This window comes from Ctenopharyngodon idella, chromosome 19, assembly GCF_019924925.1.
Source record: "Ctenopharyngodon idella isolate HZGC_01 chromosome 19, HZGC01, whole genome shotgun sequence".
Lineage (NCBI taxonomy): Eukaryota > Metazoa > Chordata > Actinopteri > Cypriniformes > Xenocyprididae > Ctenopharyngodon > Ctenopharyngodon idella.
Window position 1 is genome coordinate 23,767,233 of NC_067238.1, and position 20,835 is coordinate 23,788,067.

A 20,835-nucleotide genomic window follows, 5' to 3' on the forward strand; every position below is an offset into this window, starting at 1 on the left:
AGCACTATAATTTTCCATCATACTGTACAGCCCTATAAAAGAAAATCACAGTATTTCCACACTGAAACTGGAAAAAAAAAATGGCTTCAAAGTTGATTTAATATGAATTAATTTTACTTTGTATGTCATTTTGACACTATAATAGTAAACATTTTTGTACTAATTTATACTTTATGTAACTGGACAACATTACACATAATGGTCCTACAGTATTAGAGCAACCAATCACAAAACACTGGCGGTTCGGATCATATCATAGTTTTTTTTAGTCACAAATATGATCATTTTTCGGGTCAGCAAAAAAAAAAAAAAAAAAAAAAAAGTTCAAACATTACTAAAGACAAGTGAACAAGACAAATGTCAGTAATAAATAAGAACAAATACACAAATACAATAGAACAAAGTTACAAATAAAAGCAAGGTCTAACAGTAGTATTCAGGTACAGAAATGTAATAATTAAGTATAAAATAACACTGCATAGTGTTCACTGTACAAATTAAATATAGATTAATCTTTAAAGCTATATACGTTAACTTGATGTTCACTTCAAGAATACTTGCTGAGATGGGTATTTTGAGATCATTTTGTGTGTATGTGTCAGTTCAAACGCAAGGAGACGTGAAAGAGAACTCAATTCTGTGTTTGCGCGCTGTCTGAAACGTGGCTCTCTGTGTGCGCACTTTGAATGTATGTGCATAGAAAACAGCGTGCAATTATATTTTGAAATAGAAATAGAATTTTTTTATTTTTTTTATTTTATTTGAAATAGAAATCTGATGTAACTGTATTATAACATTGTCTTTACTGTCACTTTAGATCAACTTAATGCATCCTTAAAAGTATTTATTAAAAATAATCTTACTGACCCCAAACTTTTGAACAGCGGTGTAGTATAGTATGGTATGGTATATTGTACAAAACTTTATACATTGGATGTTTCAACTGTTACTTGATGCATAGAACTGTCAGTTTCTCATGTCCTTCCACTGAACCATACTTCTGAAAATGAGATCTCAGAAATCCTCCTGGTATCTCATAGCAGTACTGACATAAGTGTGGATTAATTAGACTTTAGCCTAAAGAAACATAAACCTTCCTTCACAATCATCTGGTCTTTGCTGTCATTACTTTGTGCCCAGCAGTAGTAGTGTAAGCGTGGTGATAATCCTGCTGGAATTAGTCTCATGTTTTGACATTGAATCAGGAGAAGCCTGTTGTCTCTTATCTCTCACTATGGGTTATCCAGAGTATACTGTGATGGATGTCAGCCAAGAGATGGTGTAACAGTATAAAAATGTGAATGCGTTTCTGCCTAAGTGTACATGAAACATTTTGAAAATGACATGAAAAGTTTGTTGTTTAATAAATGTAAAACCTAGACATTCAAAAGTGTTCATTATCAGGGTGAATACACCAGGAAATGCACCGAATGAGATAAAATCTGCCAGAATTAAAAAAATTTCCAACACTTTATGGACTTTTACACGTCCTGTGATGGCAAAGCTGAATTTTCAGCATCATTACTCCAGTCTTCAGTGTCCTTCAGAAATCATTCTAATATGCTGATTTGGTGCTCAAGAACCATTTCATATTATTATCAATGTTCAAAACAGTTGTGCTGCTTAATATTTTTGTGGAAACATGAAATTTTTTTCAGGATTCTTTGATGAATAGCATTTATTTGAAATGATTATAAATGTCTTCACTATCACTTTTGATCAAAAATGATCAAAAATCTAACTGACCACAAACGTTTGAATAAGGCACGATCTATGACAAGCCTAACTGACATAAAACGAGGCATAATTGTGCAGAAAATAATAACAATTACTTCATTTACAAAGTGCTAGTTTAACACCTGTTTAAAAGGTATTGTGGGTGGTTAGTGAATAAGACACAATTTTTCGTGATACCACAGGTGTCTTACCCCAGGTGGACGGTTCGAATGTGCCTCTGGATCCCGGCGGCTGTGCTCAAGACCTTCCCACAGTTCTTCCACAGACACTTGAACATCACCTTCATGGAGTTCTGTCAAGGACACAGGTGCACAGTGAGTACACTAATCCACATCAATTTGCAGACCACTTGTACCCAGCATTCAGATGCTCACAAAAGACTGACACGGGGGGGATGCAAGGGGTGAGAGCGGAACCCAGAGCCTCAGCAGGACGCCCACCTTAGACGTCTCTCTTGCTCTATTCTGAGGCTGGTAATTGGTCGGCATTGAGAGTGACACTATAGCACAGTCTTTCAAAGCTCATGTCATTTTTCACACAATGTGTCTGCACTAATTACACAATTGTCCATTGAGAGCTGCAGCTCCCGTGTCAAAACCGCGCTCGAGTTGAAAGCACAAGTGAGCGTAAGTGAAGATGAAAGTCTTAATACTTCGATCTCTCGACATATGCTTTTATGCTGGGTGGCGTGCGGTAGTTTGTTTACCATTGTCATGACACTAATTTAATTTTCTCTAGATGGCCATTGTGTTGGTCTGGCAAACAAAGCAACTCATTCCTGCATAATCGGTTCACCATGTCCCTGGATGACAACAGCGCCGCAATTCCCAGTGCTATAAACCAGCTACTAATTAACAACAGTTCAAACTGGCTGGTGTCCTCGTGTTGAAGTCAACTCTCTAGAAGGCAGCTGAAGGTCAAAGCAGAAAGCTTTGCCATTTTTCTTCGTTTAGGAAAGACTCTGCCAGGAAAGACATTGAGATATGACTGATTGATGTGTCTAGAGGCAGCTCATGATTTCACAGCAATTCCTAGAAATTAATCTAAAAGGAATTTCACTTCTTCATCAACAGCATTATTAATTAGATTTATTTGTAGGAATTGGTGTGAAATCATTACTTAAAATGTACCATGATTCTACCAAGGTTTTTAGGACAAGGTACCAAGGTAATACATAAATATGGTAATCATTCAGTAACAACAAAATAGTATTTATGAAAGTACTACGGTATTACCATGTTTTATGGACATAATTTTCGCTAAAATACCACCTATCAGCACACAAAAAGTGCCAAGGCATTTTTTTTTACATTTATTACCGTGTTTTTTTGAAAGTACTTTGGAGTACCATCTGAAATGAAATGAAGAGTACCATGATATTACCACATGATACCATCACTGTACCATGGTACTGTCAGAAAGTCATTTTTGTAAAGGTTGTATGTACTACTGTACATGAATATGGTAAATATTTAGTATACTCTGTATAATAGTACTACCACAGTTAGGTTCTAATGGTAACATTATTGTTTCAATAGCTACAAAATTTGAAATTTGTTATTTAATATCGAGATACTATTATAGTTTATTAATAATAAACTAGATTTTTTATAAATATATAATATATATACATATATATAAATAAAAAAAGAAATGATATATATATCCATATATTTTTTTGTTATTTTAGTACATAAAGTTAAACTAAATGAAAACGAGAAATGTTTCTTTGGCAAATAGCTGAAATAAAATAAATTTAAGTTCTTATAATACAAAATGTAACAAAAATGTAATATATTTATGTCTATGAAATGCAAGGATAATAGCAGTGATAATGAAAACAAGGCACTGACAAACACTAGTGCTGCTGTTGCCCTAGAATCCTGAGCTGGAGAGACAATAACTGAGATAAAGGAGGTCTATTCATTCCCACAAATGAGGGAAGACTGACAGAATCTAGGATGCACCTGACATGAGTCTGACGAACTGGAAGATAAAGTAGATTAGTGCCTGTGAGCAGCCTAGTGCATTGGTAACTTATCTTCGTAAAGACAAGTAAATTGCCTCTCTACACAGCATCATCATGTCTAGTAATGGCACCTCCAAATGAGCCACATCCCAGAGAGGACAGTGTGTTATTAAAAGTAAAGAAATATGTGCCCATGACTTCTCAAATAATCTGTCTGGAATGCTAGTATGAGACTAAATATAAATCACTTTAACACGTCTTCCTCTAAATTCAGGAGTCATGTCACATGCAGGAATAAAATACAAAGTACAAGGGCTCTCAGTCAGAAAAACTAATTTAATCATTATTTATCTCTCAAACTGCATATTTCTGAAACTGCATTGAAATACACTGGGAAATGCACTGAACACAATGTAGTGAATATGTTTTTTTTGCTGGTTTGCTGCTCTTTGATTAGGGCTTTTTCCATTCATCATGATCTTCATTTGAACAATCTCAATATCGATTCTTAAAATCCAAGTTATTACCTTTTACTTTATGATCTTTTACATACAAAAGGACTCTTTTAAACCAGTTATTTTTAGTGAATCAAAAACACATCCAGACTCTTATGAGCTGGTTCTTTTCCCAGTTTGTACAAGGTTGTTGTATTCTATCTGTTAAATAAATAGCAATTGAAATGTGTTTTTTGAATTTTCTTTTTTATTAATATTTTTGTAATTTATCACATTGGAATGTTCCCCTTACAATTCAGATTCCACTTGAATCACATACATTAACTAAAAGCCCTAAAAAAATTAGGCTTAATGGTATTAACTAGTGGTTGACTGATGCTAGATTTTGTAGGCACCCATAACAGTTAAAAAAACTGATTTCTGATTGGCCTGATTTGAATCGGCCAATAGTTGTTGTTGTTTTTTAAAATCAATATGCTAAATGTTGAAAAATTTCCTTAGTCTAAAGGCGTCCAAAATATAAGAAATCGCACCATACATAAAATAAAATAAAGCACAAACAGTTTAAATGATACTTAATACACTGTAATCACCTCTAACTTTCTTTCTCCTCATTTTAACTGCATTTACACCAGTCATAATTAAAAATAAAACTATAATACTGCCACTTATTTTTGCAGATATTCAATATTTGCAAAAGCCATTTTTCATGCGGATGAAAATGCAAATCGACCTCTAGTATAAACATGAAGTATTCAGCACTCACATAAGGGTCTTTGTCTCATTCTAAATTGCATTTGAATTTCACTTCATGGATCACAAACCGTGCCAGGGACACAGGCGGCAGAGTGGCTGCGGATTTTTGTGCCGCTCATTGTAAATCTATTATCTTCCTTTATCCATTCTTCCTATAGTAGCGTTTAACCAAGTTACGCCTGATCAAATCTCCATAAGTGAAGGTGAGATGACAGCAGCTCACCTTGCGTTTGCGGGGGATGGGTTCGTCGAACAGCAAGCTGTTGCCATCATGCTCATCGATGTTGTCATCTGGTGGCCCGCTGAGGCTGGGCATTCGAAAGGGTTTGAAGCTGTCAGCGGACAGGGGCGGAGATGGCGTGGACGGGTTGGACTGGTCACTGGGCGCACTCCAGCTCCAGTATCCGCTGCTGCTGTAGCTGGATGGAGTGAAACCTCCGTCCTTCCAGGAGCCATTTAGACCCTCTGTATGGTGAGGGCATAAAGACACATTAAAGAGAAATAATAATAACCATCATCCCGACATATATACTGCTTTATAATACACTAAACCTTCAATTAAGTGTAATGAGGAGTGAAAAGACATTAACGTCATGTTAGTTTATGAAACTCTTAGTGGGCAGTAGTACTTTAGCACACTGTCATAACAGAAAGTTAAAGTCCTAATTATATTACATAAAAGCCACAATTATAGTACTCCATTAAAGGCATTCAAAAGTTATAAAACATTTTCATCAAGGTCTTGCGCTCATTTTACACATGATCCTTCTGCAGTATGTATGCAGTCCAGAAGCAGCATGGACTCAATGTGCTTTCACATAAGACGCGTTTGCAGTGTGCAGCTGATCATGTTTAAATGCAATAAACAAAGTATTATTTCATTAATTACATATATTGATTTATTATATATATATATATATATAGATTTATATATTGAGTTGTAACATGGTACATACAGTAAAAACATATGGTACTTCTCTTACATTAAAAGGGTAATATCACAAATGTTTTAAAGTGCCCCATTATGCTTTTTCATATTTTACCTTTAATGCAGTGTGTAATATAACTGTTTGTGAATGTACAAGGTCTGCATAGTTTTAAAGATCAAAGGACGCAACAAATAAAGTTATTGTCTCCTAAAAGAAAGAATTGAATCTGAACTGCCAAAACGAGTAGTCGACAATTCCAGTTTTTCCTTCATGTTACATACCTATGTAACAATGTAACAAATTTGCATAATGCCAGCCTACTGTCTTCATTGGCTGCCCACGAACAGTCTTCTTTGACCCACCCTCAAACACTGTAGTTGTAGCTGAGGTCTGGAAGAGTTTGGATCAAGTTTGTCGAGAAGATGCTGTTTTCAGCGCCGCGAATCCACTTTGCATGCATTTCAAAACAATAAGGACTCGCGCTGGAATTGATGCGGTAAAACCGACGCCATTGTTACTGTTTGATACACTGTGTATCAAGTGCTGAGGAGGCCTCCGGAGCTAAAATGCAGATATGGTTATAGCCGTTTTGTTTCCGACAAGCGCTGTGAGTGGTAGACCAATCACAACAGACTGGGCCGTCCGACCAATCAGAGCAGAGTGGGCTCACGGAAAGGAGGGGTTTAGAGAGATGAAAGAAACTTTAAACAAACAGTTTTCAAACTATTTGTGAGATGAGGTGATGTGCAATGTATATTATGAGAAAATTAAAGTTTTTTTTTTTTTTTTTTTTTTTTTAAGTGATATAGCATTGTTAGTGGTAAACTAAATGAACAGTAATTTCACCAGAAATCCATATAATTAAAGTCTACTGTCAACATATGACTTTCTGCCCTGGGTAAAGCAAAGAAAACATAATTGTTTTTCCAGAATTGAGCACATTAGCAAATGACTGGCCATTTTTACACACCGATTTATTGACTTATTCTAAGCACTGTTGCTATTGTCAACAAAAAACTTTTAAAATAGTTTTTGTTAACTTAAATAAAATATAAATAATAGATGAAAAATGTAAACAAAAATTTGAAATGTTGCCCTGATAACTAAAATAACACTGTTTCACAATGGGAATCAGCAGGAAACTGCTAATAAGATATTATATAAACAAATGGGTCACAATACGATGATGTGGTCCTTTATATTTACTGTATAATATTTTTAAAACTGTGATCTGTGATATATTGTGATCTTTTTTTATTTTTTTTCTCTGGGACTTTTTCTATTTGTGTAATTATACTGTTAGCTTATTCCAAGTCTCTTCCACCCATATTTATGTAAAAAATAAACTAAAAATAATTATTTGGTGAAAATATAGTGTACCTTGATGTTATGTTGTTGTTAAATGTTGTTGATGTTTTTTTTTGTACCCAACCCAGCATATATGCAAAGAGGTTAGCCAATCATAACAGAGGTCATTTACATATTGAAGTCTTAATTTGTTATGGCATGTCAGCTTTTTTTCCAAGCAATAAACTAATAACTGTAGAACACTTAAAAAATACGGTATCAAAGACAGTGAAAGGTCAAAGAGAAGGTATAAATTTAAATTCATTTATGCGTGTTTTGGTGCAAGACATCTTTACTAACATTAAATACGACTTCAGTGAATAAAATACAATGCTACAGAAGTGTAGAATATGGCCCCTTTAAGTTATTAGAAGATGACAGCTTTAAGACAGCAAAAGCTAGTCTCATGATGCCTGAACTAATGCTGTCTCATGTGACAGTTTTTCATGCGCATGTGACAGAGAAAACAGGAAATAGCTTAGTGAAAAGCAAGCCGTTTCTGCAGCTCAAAGCAGACAGTGTGAAAACAACTTCATCAGGGCTGAGATCATGGTGTAGTTGTGAATTAATGTTACTTACCGCTAACTTTTACAGGAGGGCTCCGCACCAGAGGACTAGTGGACAGGCTGGTCAACACCATGGCAGCCGTTACTTTGTCCATGTCCACCTCCTCCTCGGACTTCCTGTGAGAGCAAGAAACATAACTTAAACTCACCATGAAATTGACAATTCTTATTTTTTTGGAATATTGCAGTGTTTATTATAATTGATTTATCTGTGCACATCATTATTTTCTTAAAGGGTTAGTTCACCCAAAAATGAAAATTACTCACACTCCACATCTGTAAGACCTTCGTTTATCTTTGGAACACAAATTAAGATCTTTTTGATGAAGTCTGAGAGCTTTCTGTCCCTCCATAGAGATCCTACGCAACTATGACTTTCAAGGTCCAGAAAGGTGGGAATGATATTATTAAAATACTCCATGTGACTCCAGTGGTTTAACCTCAATTACATGAAGTGACGCGAATGCTTTGTTTGTTCAAAAAAAAACATAATTTACCAATTTATTTACAAAAATACTGATCTGCAACATGCGTTTACGATAGCTTCATGACTCACGCGTGTTGTGTTCAGACTCGCGCATCAACTCACACGCAAGTGTTCACAAGAGAGCTGACATTGTCGCGTGAACACGCTTTGGATAATATTATTTTGTAAATAAAGTGGTAAATTATGTTTTTATTTTGCACAAACAAAGCACTCATGTCTTTAATGATGTGTTTCCTACCTTTCTGGACCTTGGAGTGGTAGTTGCATTGGATCTCTATGGAGGGACAGAAACCTCTCAGACTTCATCAAAAAGATCTTAATTTGTGTTCCAAAGATGAACGAAGGTCTTACGGATATGGAACGTCACTAAGGTGAGTAATAAATGACAGAATTTTTATTTTTGGGTGAACTAACCCTTTAAATGTGCCCTCGAAATCTTCAATCAAAAAACATTAACTTCCCCTCCCTCTCGCAACAACATCTCTTCTATGATGACGTGTGCACCGGCATGAGAGCGGGACAATATTTGTGGGACAATTGTGTTATGCCGCAACACCGGTTACATCACTTGCCCACCGCGACACCACCCCCCACCGATGTATAGATTTTTTATAGTAATAGAAGTCATTTAGTTAAGTTAGAGAACAGACATTACAATTAAAGATGAACGAGTCTGCTCAATTCAGCGTGAGTTGCAGCACAGATCAGCAGCAGGAGTCAGATTTCTCCTCACTTCACCCATTTCGCCTCACTCCTGAGTCCTGACTGATAAGACAATGGCAGATGATTTGGTTTTACCGGCGTTGTCACACTTCAATTAACCGGTGGGAAAATTTCCTCACTGTCACATCCCTAGTAGGTGTACTCTGGGGTGCCACTGCCTTTGACGTGGAAATGTTATCCAGTTAATTTCTTCTGTTCAGTCCATCAAGGTCAGACGCGAGTAAAAACATGAACACACTGAAGAGCTGTTTATAGTGGAAATTGTAGTTGTAATTCTAATTGAAAGCGACATTAATGTGAATGTGAAGTGAATGCTTGATTTAAAGCAATCTATTGTACAAGAGCTATATAAATAAATGTGACATGACTTGACTGGAGTGAAGAATTGCAGAGCTAGTGCAAACATATCCACATCGCTTTGATCAGATGCTTTCATAACTGCTGTTTTCTCACTGCTGTCATTTTTGTTGTGTGTTTATTTTGTTATTGAGAGGAATGTGTACAGTACATATTTACATATTCTTATAAATGTCGGGATGTTCGCTAACAGTATACCGCTGCTCAGGTATTTCAAACTTCCTCTAAGAGAAGAACGAAAAAGGACTGCGCCTTGAGTATATTGGGGCCTTAATGGTTAGGTATTACAGACCTCCTTGATTCAGGCCACAAAAATGCTATTACATACACGTTGCTCCGAGCTTCCAAGCCAGATGCTGCGTTCATTGTTGTGGGATCTCCAAAGCTGCACCGCACAGCGTTCCTATGATGGACAGAACAGGAACATCTGTCCTGACAGATGACTCTCATCACTCACAGATGCAGTGTAACATGTCTCTTTACGATAGCATGATGGCGAATGATGATATCTCAACGCAACCCGTTTCCGCTTTGGGAACGGACCGGCTGATCTTACTCCGTTTACAGGTTTCTAAACAACAAAAAAGGGCTGCATGAAAGACTTGTCAGTGTTTTTATATAGCAAAGGACATCTGTAAAATCTCAAATGGGTATTTTATGCCTGTGATTGAAGGATGGATGATGAATGCGTTGACTAGTGGAAGGAGTAATAAATCTTCTCACCTGTCAGCTCAGAGGAGCACATTCTCTCCTGGGAAAACCTGAGCTGCCCTGCCAAAGGCACAGCATGAAATCTCATAAGAGAGGGAGAGACAGAGAACGAAAGAGACCTCTGGCTGACAGAGAAGCCCGGGACCTCCATTAGAGATAGGCCTAATTTATGTTTCTCATGCGGCGAGAATGATGTCATTACGGCTTTTGGATAAATCATGGTAGGCTGCCATCGATGCTGCTTTTCCCAGGACCACACTATTACAGCTACTTCCTGGTCACCTTGGGAGAGCACGTTGGGAGTGATGGAGCTTTCCAGATAATGCCACGCTGGTGCTCCAGGATGACGGCTAATTAAGAGCTTTAATATCTCTCATCCGATGGAATATTGTAAATTTCAAGAAATGCATTAGATCCCGTGTAATTAACATGTGATATATTGCCACTCTTGAAAAAAAAAAAAAAAAAGCATCTCTGAAGTCCCAAATCACATGAGTCATTAGTGTCCTTATCAAGCCATGGGAGTGAAGCCGGCCACACATTTATGAATAGTAATTAAACGAGAAGGTGAGCAATACATACAGCTGCAAAACACATATTTGACAGTAGACTAAGGGGGCTTTCATACTAGGCACGTTTGCTGCGGTCTCCTACAAGTAGTCTCGGGTTTCGGTAGCCCTGTGCGCTCCAGAGACCACATGACAGCTTTCACATTACCAATTTTACATGCGAACCGTGTCCCATTTTGAACTAAACTGCCAGTGTTAAAGCACCCTAAGTGCCGTCTTTAGTTACACATCGGTGTGCTCATCCACGCAGTTCACATCATGACCCATTCCACATAAGGGATGATTCATATAGCATGGTGATTTCAAAAACAACATTTGCAAATAGATACATCATGGCTAGGGATGGGTCGGGATGATCAACTGGTCATCCATCAACTAGTCGATTAGTGAGTTCAACTGGGGGCAGAGGATCCCCCAAAAGGCCAAAAGGGGGTGCTTGGGGATCTACTGAAAATTTGAGAGAGAGAAAAAAAAAAAAAAAACACTACACTACACAATGTATTTTTAGGGTTATCAGATTTAACATACTACCTTAATGTGTTAAATTAAATTAATTGCTTAATTAATTAAAATAATATTTTTTATTATTTAATCTGTTTATTTTGCTTTCTAAAGACAGGTTGGAAATCATAAGATTAATCACAATGATTTTGCAATACAAAAATGCAACAATATGTATTGTAGAAAGTGACAATATGTATTGTGTATAATTCATCAAAATTAAAATTACTGTGTGAGAAAAAATTCAAGTTTACAGAGTTTTAGTGTCAGTACTACATTGAACTACTATAATGTTGAATATAATGTATAATAATGCAATGGGGGAATATTTGTGGGTCCTAAAAATGGCAAATGTCTAGTACCAGTAAAAAAATACCAAATGTCTATTTACTAGAGTTGTCAAAAGTACCAACTTTGGTACCAAGTCGGATTCGTAAACATCTCTGATTGGCCATTGTGTTGACGCGCACATCGGATTTGTCTGTGATTGGCTTCAATGATCAATAGACATCAATGACGCTCTTCACCGAGCGCATACACAGATACACAAGGGAGTGTTTGAAAACACGCATCTATCGTGGACCAGTCCGCTGATAGACGCCTGCTTTCAAACGCTCCCGCTTTTAAAATGCTTTCAAATTCAAACACTTCTGTGTGCTTTCAAATGCTCCCATGCATTGATCATTGTAGCCAATCACAGACCATCAAATCTGATGAGCGCGTCAACACAATGGCCAATCAGAGGTGTTTACGAATCCACTGTCACAGTTTTAAAATTTCAGTACCGATTGGTACCAAAGTCAGTACTTTTGGCAACTCTACTATTTACTAGTAAAAAGTGGTCTAAATTATTTTAAATATATCTGGTCAATGACAAGAGTGCAAGCATATTCATATTTTTCTGTATTTTCAGCTTCAGAATCATGAAAATTTTTATTTTGGTATCAACACTGCCCTGTGTATTGGATTACCAGCACTAAGACCAAGCCTATTCATTTCCACCCCCAATGTAATACCAAATTTAGCATTTTAATCAACAGTTAATTTTTAGTTAACCTTTTACCATATGTCTTGAAGTATCGAATCGTGACATGAGGGTATCGTTACATCCCTAATCAATTCTGCTGCATGTCCTCTGGTTGTCATGATCATAAACCAGCCTAATTACACAGGGCTTACAACTAGTAGATTATGAAAAGATGTAATTTTGCACATCTCTAATCATGGCCTCTTCCCATCATCACTAGAATATCTTTAACCATGAAGCTGGAAAAACACATTATGGAAGTTACTGTTCTCAAATAAAGAAAAAGAACAGATAAACAGATGCTCTGCTGTGAACTGAGCCTGTGCTGTATCTCATTTGATGTTGGCTTGTTATCTCCCATCTCCGTTGACTTCTTTGGTTTTCTCAATGGGAATGGGACAATATGATCATGATCTCCTTCTGCTCATTTTCAATCAGGCAGGTATAAATTAATGACCATGCTGTAAAAATAAGCCTGGGTATGAATTACCCAGATTTAAGAGTCATTAATACCCGGTAATTCTTCCAGTGGTCTCCCTCATTTGCAGGAAGCCAAACGTCAATGGGGTTTTTTTGGTCATGGGGGTAAATGCATGAGATGGCCGTCAGCCAGGATAGGGAGGCAGTCCGCAGACATCTGTTGCAATTCAATGGACAGATGTGCCAACTTTTTTGTAGCCGTCTAAACTCGCAAGACAAATGATAGAGCGGGTGGCTAGAAAAAGGCTATCCTACGTACCTTCAGACATCTGGACCTTTGTGTTTAATTAGTCCATTGAGGAGACCTGTGCCCACAGTGGCAGAAAACTGGAAAGATGTTTTCAGTTTCAAAAATAACTGCGGTTTAGGAGGATATAATAACAACTGATTGGATTACACTCATTTTCCCAAGCCAATATCAGTATTCTTGCATTTAATCACTGTGGACTCATTCAAGCCATTCGTCCTTACAACAGTGGCACAAAACATGTTTGGCAAAATAACAGCGCCACTTCAACATACCAAAACGATCGAAAACAAATTGCTCTCCATTCAGAATTCAGAGAGCATTTCAGTGTCAGCAAATGCTGATAACTCTGAAATAGCACTGGGGAAATCAGGGGAATTCCCCAAAAAACCAGAGCACACAGCTCCTCCCCTGTAGCCAACCCCTTCCTGTTTGGTTTTGAGCAAGAACAGGAGGGAGCAGAGAGATTCCTTTGAAGTTGGTTCGAGCTGGGCCGTCCATCGTTTATTATAGTCACTAGTGTATGACGCTCATTTCCTTCTAAATAACGGGCAATAAATCAGACACCTCAAGCCTCCCGGCGTGAGCTCCTATGTTCTGTTATCACTGCCATCCACGTAAAAATCTGCATATGACATGGGACAAATATGCATGAGAGACATTGAGGCATTATAAACATTAACCTGCTGTAAACATGTAGCATTGTGACGGTGACCTCTGACTGTCAGATGCTAATCAGATTCGGTTATGGACCGAGCCCTACGCATTTATCTACGGCCGTGTGCAGATCCAATCAACATCACATACCTTTAAAAGATAAAATAGCGGCAGCATATATGGGCTGCTTTCTTTCAATTTCCTGTGCAGCATCATTACAGTGCAGCTCTGGGTGGTATGACTATACTGTATATATTATACGGCGGTACAAATGTGTTCTGCTATACCATTTATACCTGTGGTGTGATTTAAAAATATACACCAAGCAGAAAACTATACTATAGTCTGTGAATTGTGTCGTGGATGGCATCCAATGTAGACAGCTTCACTGACTATAATAAAGCGATTTCGTTTTTGTTTATGGTTACTGGATTAATTTAGCACATCAATACATATTTGGTGTGCGGTCAAGTGCATATCCTGCATATATCAGCTATTTTCCAACCATTTAAATTAGATTTGTAATGCATTACTCTTTAGAGTCTACTTTAAAATTTAACGGAGCTCCATAATGTGGAGCTGTTGTGCTGATGTGCTATTAATTATCTTACCTTTTGCTTTGCATCTATCAAGGCCCAAATTTTAAGTATTTTAAAGTCACTAGATCATAGAAAAATAGATATTATATGGTTATGTAATGTTTAGAATTTTTGCGTCTAACAAAGAATAATATAATACACAAAAAAAGTCAACGGAAATAATCACTGGATTTACTTTACCTATATGCCACTCCTAAACTACACATAAAACAAAACGAATGTTGGTTGTCACTTCAGACAGTCTCTTCAGATCTTGGACAGGTCTTGGACAGAATAAGCTGCAAAAAGGAACAAACTGTATTCTTACAGTCAAAAGACTGACAAAAAGAACCCTGTCTATCATAGAAACTTTAGAAAACCTCTTGAGTCTGCTCTGCCCAGAGGACCAGTCCAGGACTGTTTCCAGTTTTGATAAATCACTGAATCTACTGCACGCTCTACCACCCAACGCTTCTGGAAATCTTCCCTTTTCTCTCTCTTTGGAAGGCAAACTTGCAAAGTGCTCTGGAGCGAGAGACATTAACCTTGGCAACCTGACATAGATATACACATATTATCTCTTTTTAATTTGATTAAAGCAAAGAGTAATCCATTCATCATCTATTACTTGTATCATTACAGGTCGAGCATGTCGTTGACACATAGGGCACAAACACACGCACGTTCTTTGTTCTCAATGCCACGCTTGTTTCATCTCGCCCCCTCCACCCAGGCTCCAGAAGTGCTCTCCTCACGCCCGTAGGCTGAGCGCTCACACAGGATACGTTGAATGCGCGGGCTGCGCCGGTCTCAGGGGCCCGAGGGGGGTACTGTCGGTCAACACAGGGATGCTCGAGGCGGTCCAGAAATCACAGTGGTTGGCACCGGCCCAAAGCCAGCCTCCTCTTACCTCACACACACGGCCCAGCTCCCTGTAGTATGGATAAACATTGTGCCTGTGAAACCTGGCCCGCGGCCAGACGCAAAGCTGAAGTCAAACAATGATTTCCTATAATACTGGACAGCCTTGTTTACTTGCTAATCTGCAAACAGAGAACAGACAAAATACAGTGTGGTGTTTTGGCTACACTGGCCACTCATACGCCATTTATAGCCACCCCTGCCCCCACCCCGCACGGTTGGGTCGAGTTTTTACAGTTCCCCGCAGTGTTCATGAGCGTTCCTCGATGTGAGGAGGGTAAACACGCTCACAAAGAGGGAGGTTTCCACATTCCGGCTAAACATGGGTTGTGTGTGTAAGAGTTGTGGTAATAAGGGTTAACATCGACCTTAGGACATTGCTATTTTTCACCAGTAGGACCAGATCATGTTTGTGAGGGAAAAGAGAAAACAAGGCTTTATCTGACTCCGTCACACAGTGCCATGGTAAAAGAGCCTACATGAAAGAAAGAATAGGAGAAAAATCCCAGTCATTCATGCTGTTGGGTAAAAATATATGACAAATATGCTTAATATGACAAGCTTCTTACAAGCACGTCAAAGAAAAATGCCAGACAGGCTGCAATTGCAGGTGAACATCTTTGTTCTGAACCATGTATATCAGTGTTTTTCAACCTGTTTTTGTCTTGCAGTATGTGCCCAAAAACCCCTTGAGAACAGAAATGTGCTCAGAAATTTTAATTGTTTGTTTTTACTGAATATCATTTAGCATTATCATTAGTTATAGCTGTCACAATCATGAAACTTTGGCTGATGATAAAATGTCATTCAAATAATGAATTTAATTGTCTGTTTTGTTCACTTTAAAACATTTTTTTTTAAAGATGGTCTGACCAAAATATTTCCTATAATGCTATTATATAAAAATATTTACAATTATTATTGTTTTATTATGAATATAACAATATCATCAACAAACAGTAATAATTAAAATAAATCAGTTTTCATATGGCATTTAAAGATGGTCTAATCTGTAATGGCCAAAAATATTTGCTATTATACAAAAAATGCATTATATATATATATATATATATATATATATATTTAGTAAAATATAGTAAAATAAAGCAAAACCAGAGGAAAATACATTATAAGCATGTAGGTCCACTGCAGACAGTGCACACACACCAGAGGAGTTCAGACATTAATCATGAAATTATAAAAGTGATTAGATCAAATAATAGTGATTAGGAGATTATGTAATAATCACAAGGCCTATCATTAATAATTTAAGTCACTTAAATATATAAATAAATGGAATAAATGATAAATATGGGTCACATATCATGATTTCTTGTATTAAATCAATTAAATGTTCCTGTTTTATAGGTTAAACAAAACAAAAAAAAGCTAAATCGTTCCAAGTATCCCCTGGAACCAGCTTAGTTATCCCAGGTTGGGAATCAGTGATGTATATTAACCTATATACTTCAAACCTCAAACATCGTCCCACCTCAGGAGAAATGAATGTGAAATATGGTCGTGTGCATGTATGAGACGTGGCATCGGCGCCCTACATTTCAGTCTACATCCAACAGTACAGTTCACACAAAGATATGACCCACAAAAGGAACCGGCAAAAGAACAACCGTAGACTTTGCGTCACCTCCCCCAGCTGAGAGGCGCCATGACGGAGTACCTGAACTGCATTCACAAAGCCAGCGCTGGGATTTTTAAGAGCCGCGTCGTGCAGCGGGCATAGCAACTGCTTTGATGGACTTGGAGAATTGATGTTTCTGTCTGACCTAATGAGCGATGGGAATACAGAGCTTGTTGCTGCTGCAAGCAATTCATTTAGCTGGCCCTTTTGTCAGGAAAAAGAGCGAGGTGATTGTAAAAGGAGGAGGCAACCACGTGAAAAAGGAGTCTTTATAAAGTCTACAGCGGCAACAATGACTGCTGATCACATTTGGTCCTGTTCTATTCCCTGAATACTGAACTCACATCAATGCCTGTGTGTTCCTGCTGGCTACCTGCCAGATTCATATGTTGTCTTCAAGTCACATCGGAATGATCATATTTATGAGATGGGACACTACAATGTCGTATTAACCAACTGGAAACTCATGGTTTTCTTTAAAAGGTTAGTTTAACCAAAAATGAAAATTCTGTCATTACTTACACACCCTCATGTTATTATTTATTTATTTTTTTTCATTGTTTTAAACAGATGAAACATTCTTCAAAATATCTTTCTTTGTTCTTCATGAAAGAAAAGTCATTATGGTTTGTATTGACATGAGGGCAAGTCAATGACAAAATTTTTATTTTTGGGTGAACTTTCCCTTTAAGGTAACTTTTCACATCCTCAGACTCGGAATTATGCGTTTCCATGTCTACAGTATCAACACCAAAATTAATCTGCAGCAGTAAGGTACAAGCTCTCTAAGGCCCCATTTACACTAGTGCGTTTTCGTTTTAAAACGGCATTTTAAAATGAAAACGATCCTCATCTACACTGGCATTTCCACAGCGTTTCAGAAACCATCTCCGTCTACACTACATGACCGAAAACGCATGTCACATGACCTTTCATGGACACTGGGCATGCGCATACAAGTGTAAACAGTTGCCTCTTGCACATGTTGATGGCTGCAGTATTTAAAAAAAATGCAGAGTTTACCTGCACAATGGCTGCTAAAAATGACAACAAAGCCAGCAAAGATTGCAGTTTAGTCTCCATGTTATTGTTTACATGGTCGTCAAGAATACGCAGAGCGAATGTGGGCAACCACGCCATCGTGTTCAAAAGACTCCGTTTTGGTATGTTTACCTTGAAAGCAACCCCGGCGTTTTCAAACAGGCTCTGCAGCGTTTTCAAAAGTCTCAGTTTTCGTGGTTCGAAAACACCGGCGTAGTGTAAAACAAAAACACACTAGTGTAAACGGGGCCTAAGTTGTTTATGCTCATTATTATTGTAATGTTATGTGCTTTGAGACATTACGCGTTCATGTGTTTTGGAGGAGGCGTGGCTTTGGAGATGCTCTGAAGGGAGGGTGAGATGTTATGATTTGAAAGCTAGCTCGCTATTGCTAGCCTCTTCGAAAATGTCCTATTGCACCGAATCAATTAAAGAATAATTTTTATTTCTATAGCAGCATTCACAATACGTGCAGTATTATTTTAAAGCAGATTTACAGAAAATCATGCCTTAATTCCCCCACTGAGCGAACCATAATGACATAATGAGTCATAATAACTGTGAGGGCCAAATTCACTAAACAGTTACAGCACTTTAGTGCAAATTTTGCTGATTTTGCACCAAGATAACCTTATCTAGCTGGCTAACATTGATAAGGTTCTGAAGAAATTTACTTGTAGTGTTAGATGTATCGGAAATAATGTGTTAAAAACTACAAGCCAAGCAGTAAAGATTTGCATCGCATTTCAAAGGTTTCTAGCAAAAGACTGTTTATGAATTTATGAGTTACATTATACATTACAGAGAAAAAAAAAGGGAAAGAAAACAAATGTATTAAAAAAAAGTAAGCGTGAGTAAGTAATAAATAAAATAAATATTTATGAAACAAACATTGGAACTATCCATTTTATATATATCAAAAAGAAATATTGCCTAAAATGTCTAATTGTGTTATGACCAAAATTTGAACGTATATTCTGAACAACTTCTACACTCAAAAGTAGGAACTTCCCTGGAGGAAGGCAGCAGTCTGTGGTAACAATAGTGATACACACAAAGCTGAGGTCAATAGTACAAATGTCACACTGGAATTCACTAGTGACAATGTGATTATTATTGAGTGCGAGCCCACAAAGCACCTGTGCTTCATCCTGTGAGAGGCATACCTAGTTCCCTCTACATTAGATAGACTTAAAGCAACAGAACAAACGCCGACTACCTACAAAACTTTGATTTATGGGTAATGATGTACCTTTTAAAGTCTATGCTTCAATGTCAAAGGCAGAGCGTCCCTATCTCTCGTAGATTCCCATGCCCACCATCCCTTACGCCGGCACATGACCCCCTCCATCCCCCCCGCCAGCATCACCCGCATCACCCATCTTCCCCAGGGAGCCATCACTACGACAGAGACGCTCCCAATTACACAGTGTAGGGGGGTATTGGAGTGCCTCATAAAACTCCATACTTCATGAGATGGGGCTGATGGGTAAGAAAGCATGCGTGTGGTGGGGGTAGACATCTTCCCCTGAACATCATGTCCTAACTGCCTCAGGCCAGGACAAAGACCCTTTCGCTTGCGAGCGTGTTATGGACACTTATTAGGGAAGTTATTGTGGTTTCCACCGCTTTAATTCCTCGGTGGACTCCACACAAAGCCGCCTAAGGGGTGTAATAAAAATGGCAGGTGCATGGTTAAGAGTGAGAAGTTGACTGTGGTTAGAAGCTCAAAGGAACACCGCTTCCATTAATATGTGATCTGTTTATCAACATTATGCATAGAGAGAGCGGGAACCATCAACCTTCTGCTACAGAGCTGTAGAACAACAATACAAACACAACATATTCAATAGAAAGGCGTGCTTAAAGTAAATAAAGAGGTGATTGCTAATGCAATATAAATGTTACTATTACTCATATTTACAGTAAGATTAGGATTTCTGAATTTTGAACTCATGAATGATATCACCTTGTGTCAGTGTTATTTTAGTTTAGTTGTGTTATTTTTAGTTAATTTTTTATTAGTTTTTGTGGAAAATATTTCTATTTAGCTTTAATTTATTTTATTTTAAGTTTTAGTAATTTTAGTACTTCAACTTAGACTTATTTATTTTAGCTAGTTGCCAAGGCAACATTTCTAATTTTCATTTGTTTTTCATCTAATATTTATATTTTATTTAGATAAAATAAAGAAAAATATTAACTATGCACTGGTTTTACAAGTATGAAATGATTTGGAGGTAGAAATCTGTGTAAAAAGTGCACAATGTAAACATTGTAAACCAGGCATTATACTACACAGATTAACATGGGACCGCATTTTCATACTCTCTGTGTTGTCACTAAGACGGTACCTTTTCAAGTGACGGGAAAGATTTGTTGCATTTCCTACCTTGGTTGAAACTAACCAACTTTTCCATTGTTCTTCTGCTAGACGGACATGTTTGACCGTTGTGCTCACATATTTTGTATCATATTTTATGTATGAAATGCGGCAATCAAGTTAAAAGAAGTTAAACTTTTAAAAAACACGCCTCATGAGTTTAAACAGATCAAATTCATATGGATTAGTTTTCTGATCTCTTTGTGAACTTTTTGAAGCATCAAAGATGAAGTTGCAAAGGCAGTCTATAGAGAGACTTCATCAGATTTAATCAAAAAGATCTTTATTTGTGTTCCGAAGATGAACAAAAGTCTTACATGTTTGAAATGACATGAGGGTGAGTAATTAATGACAGAATTTTGGGGTGAACTAACCCTTTCAATTTTTAGTGTTTGCTGTAAGTGAATGTTAGATGGAAAAAAATAAGAGAAATGAGTATACAAAATAAATCTCTACTTTCGGCCAATATCTGATATGGTACCAAAATATTGTGCATCTCTTAAAACATTCAGAAGACCTTTGCAACTGCACAGGAACACCTTGGCAACTTCTTTATTTACATTCACAAATTGTAAAAATTTTCGCTCTGTACAAGCTTATATTTTTTGATTTATGCATGACAGCCGCATTGTGATTTAGCACATAATTGAAACAGGTGCATCTCCAAACCAGTAAACAAGTTATACTGTAACAGCATGTAAACTAATTTTCCTTTTTTTTTTTTCGTTGAGCCATGTTGATTCTGTGCACGCATA

The 20,835-nt window shown here is 37.4% G+C and overlaps 1 protein-coding gene across 3 annotated transcripts in view; it reads right to left on the reverse strand.

Moving 5' to 3' along the window:
• The window catches only part of znf704 (zinc finger protein 704), a 62,199-nt gene that overhangs the window by 16,031 nt on the left and 25,333 nt on the right, over positions 1–20,835 (reverse strand). For all 3 annotated transcript variants that reach the window (XM_051871655.1, XM_051871653.1, XM_051871652.1), the window contains exons 3-5: positions 7,773–7,876; positions 5,141–5,382; positions 1,929–2,029 (exon numbers count right to left, since the gene is read on the reverse strand). In XM_051871655.1, the coding sequence (XP_051727615.1) occupies positions 1,929–2,029; positions 5,141–5,382; positions 7,773–7,876 (447 nt within the window). The remainder of the gene's footprint in view (positions 1–1,928; positions 2,030–5,140; positions 5,383–7,772; positions 7,877–20,835) is intronic.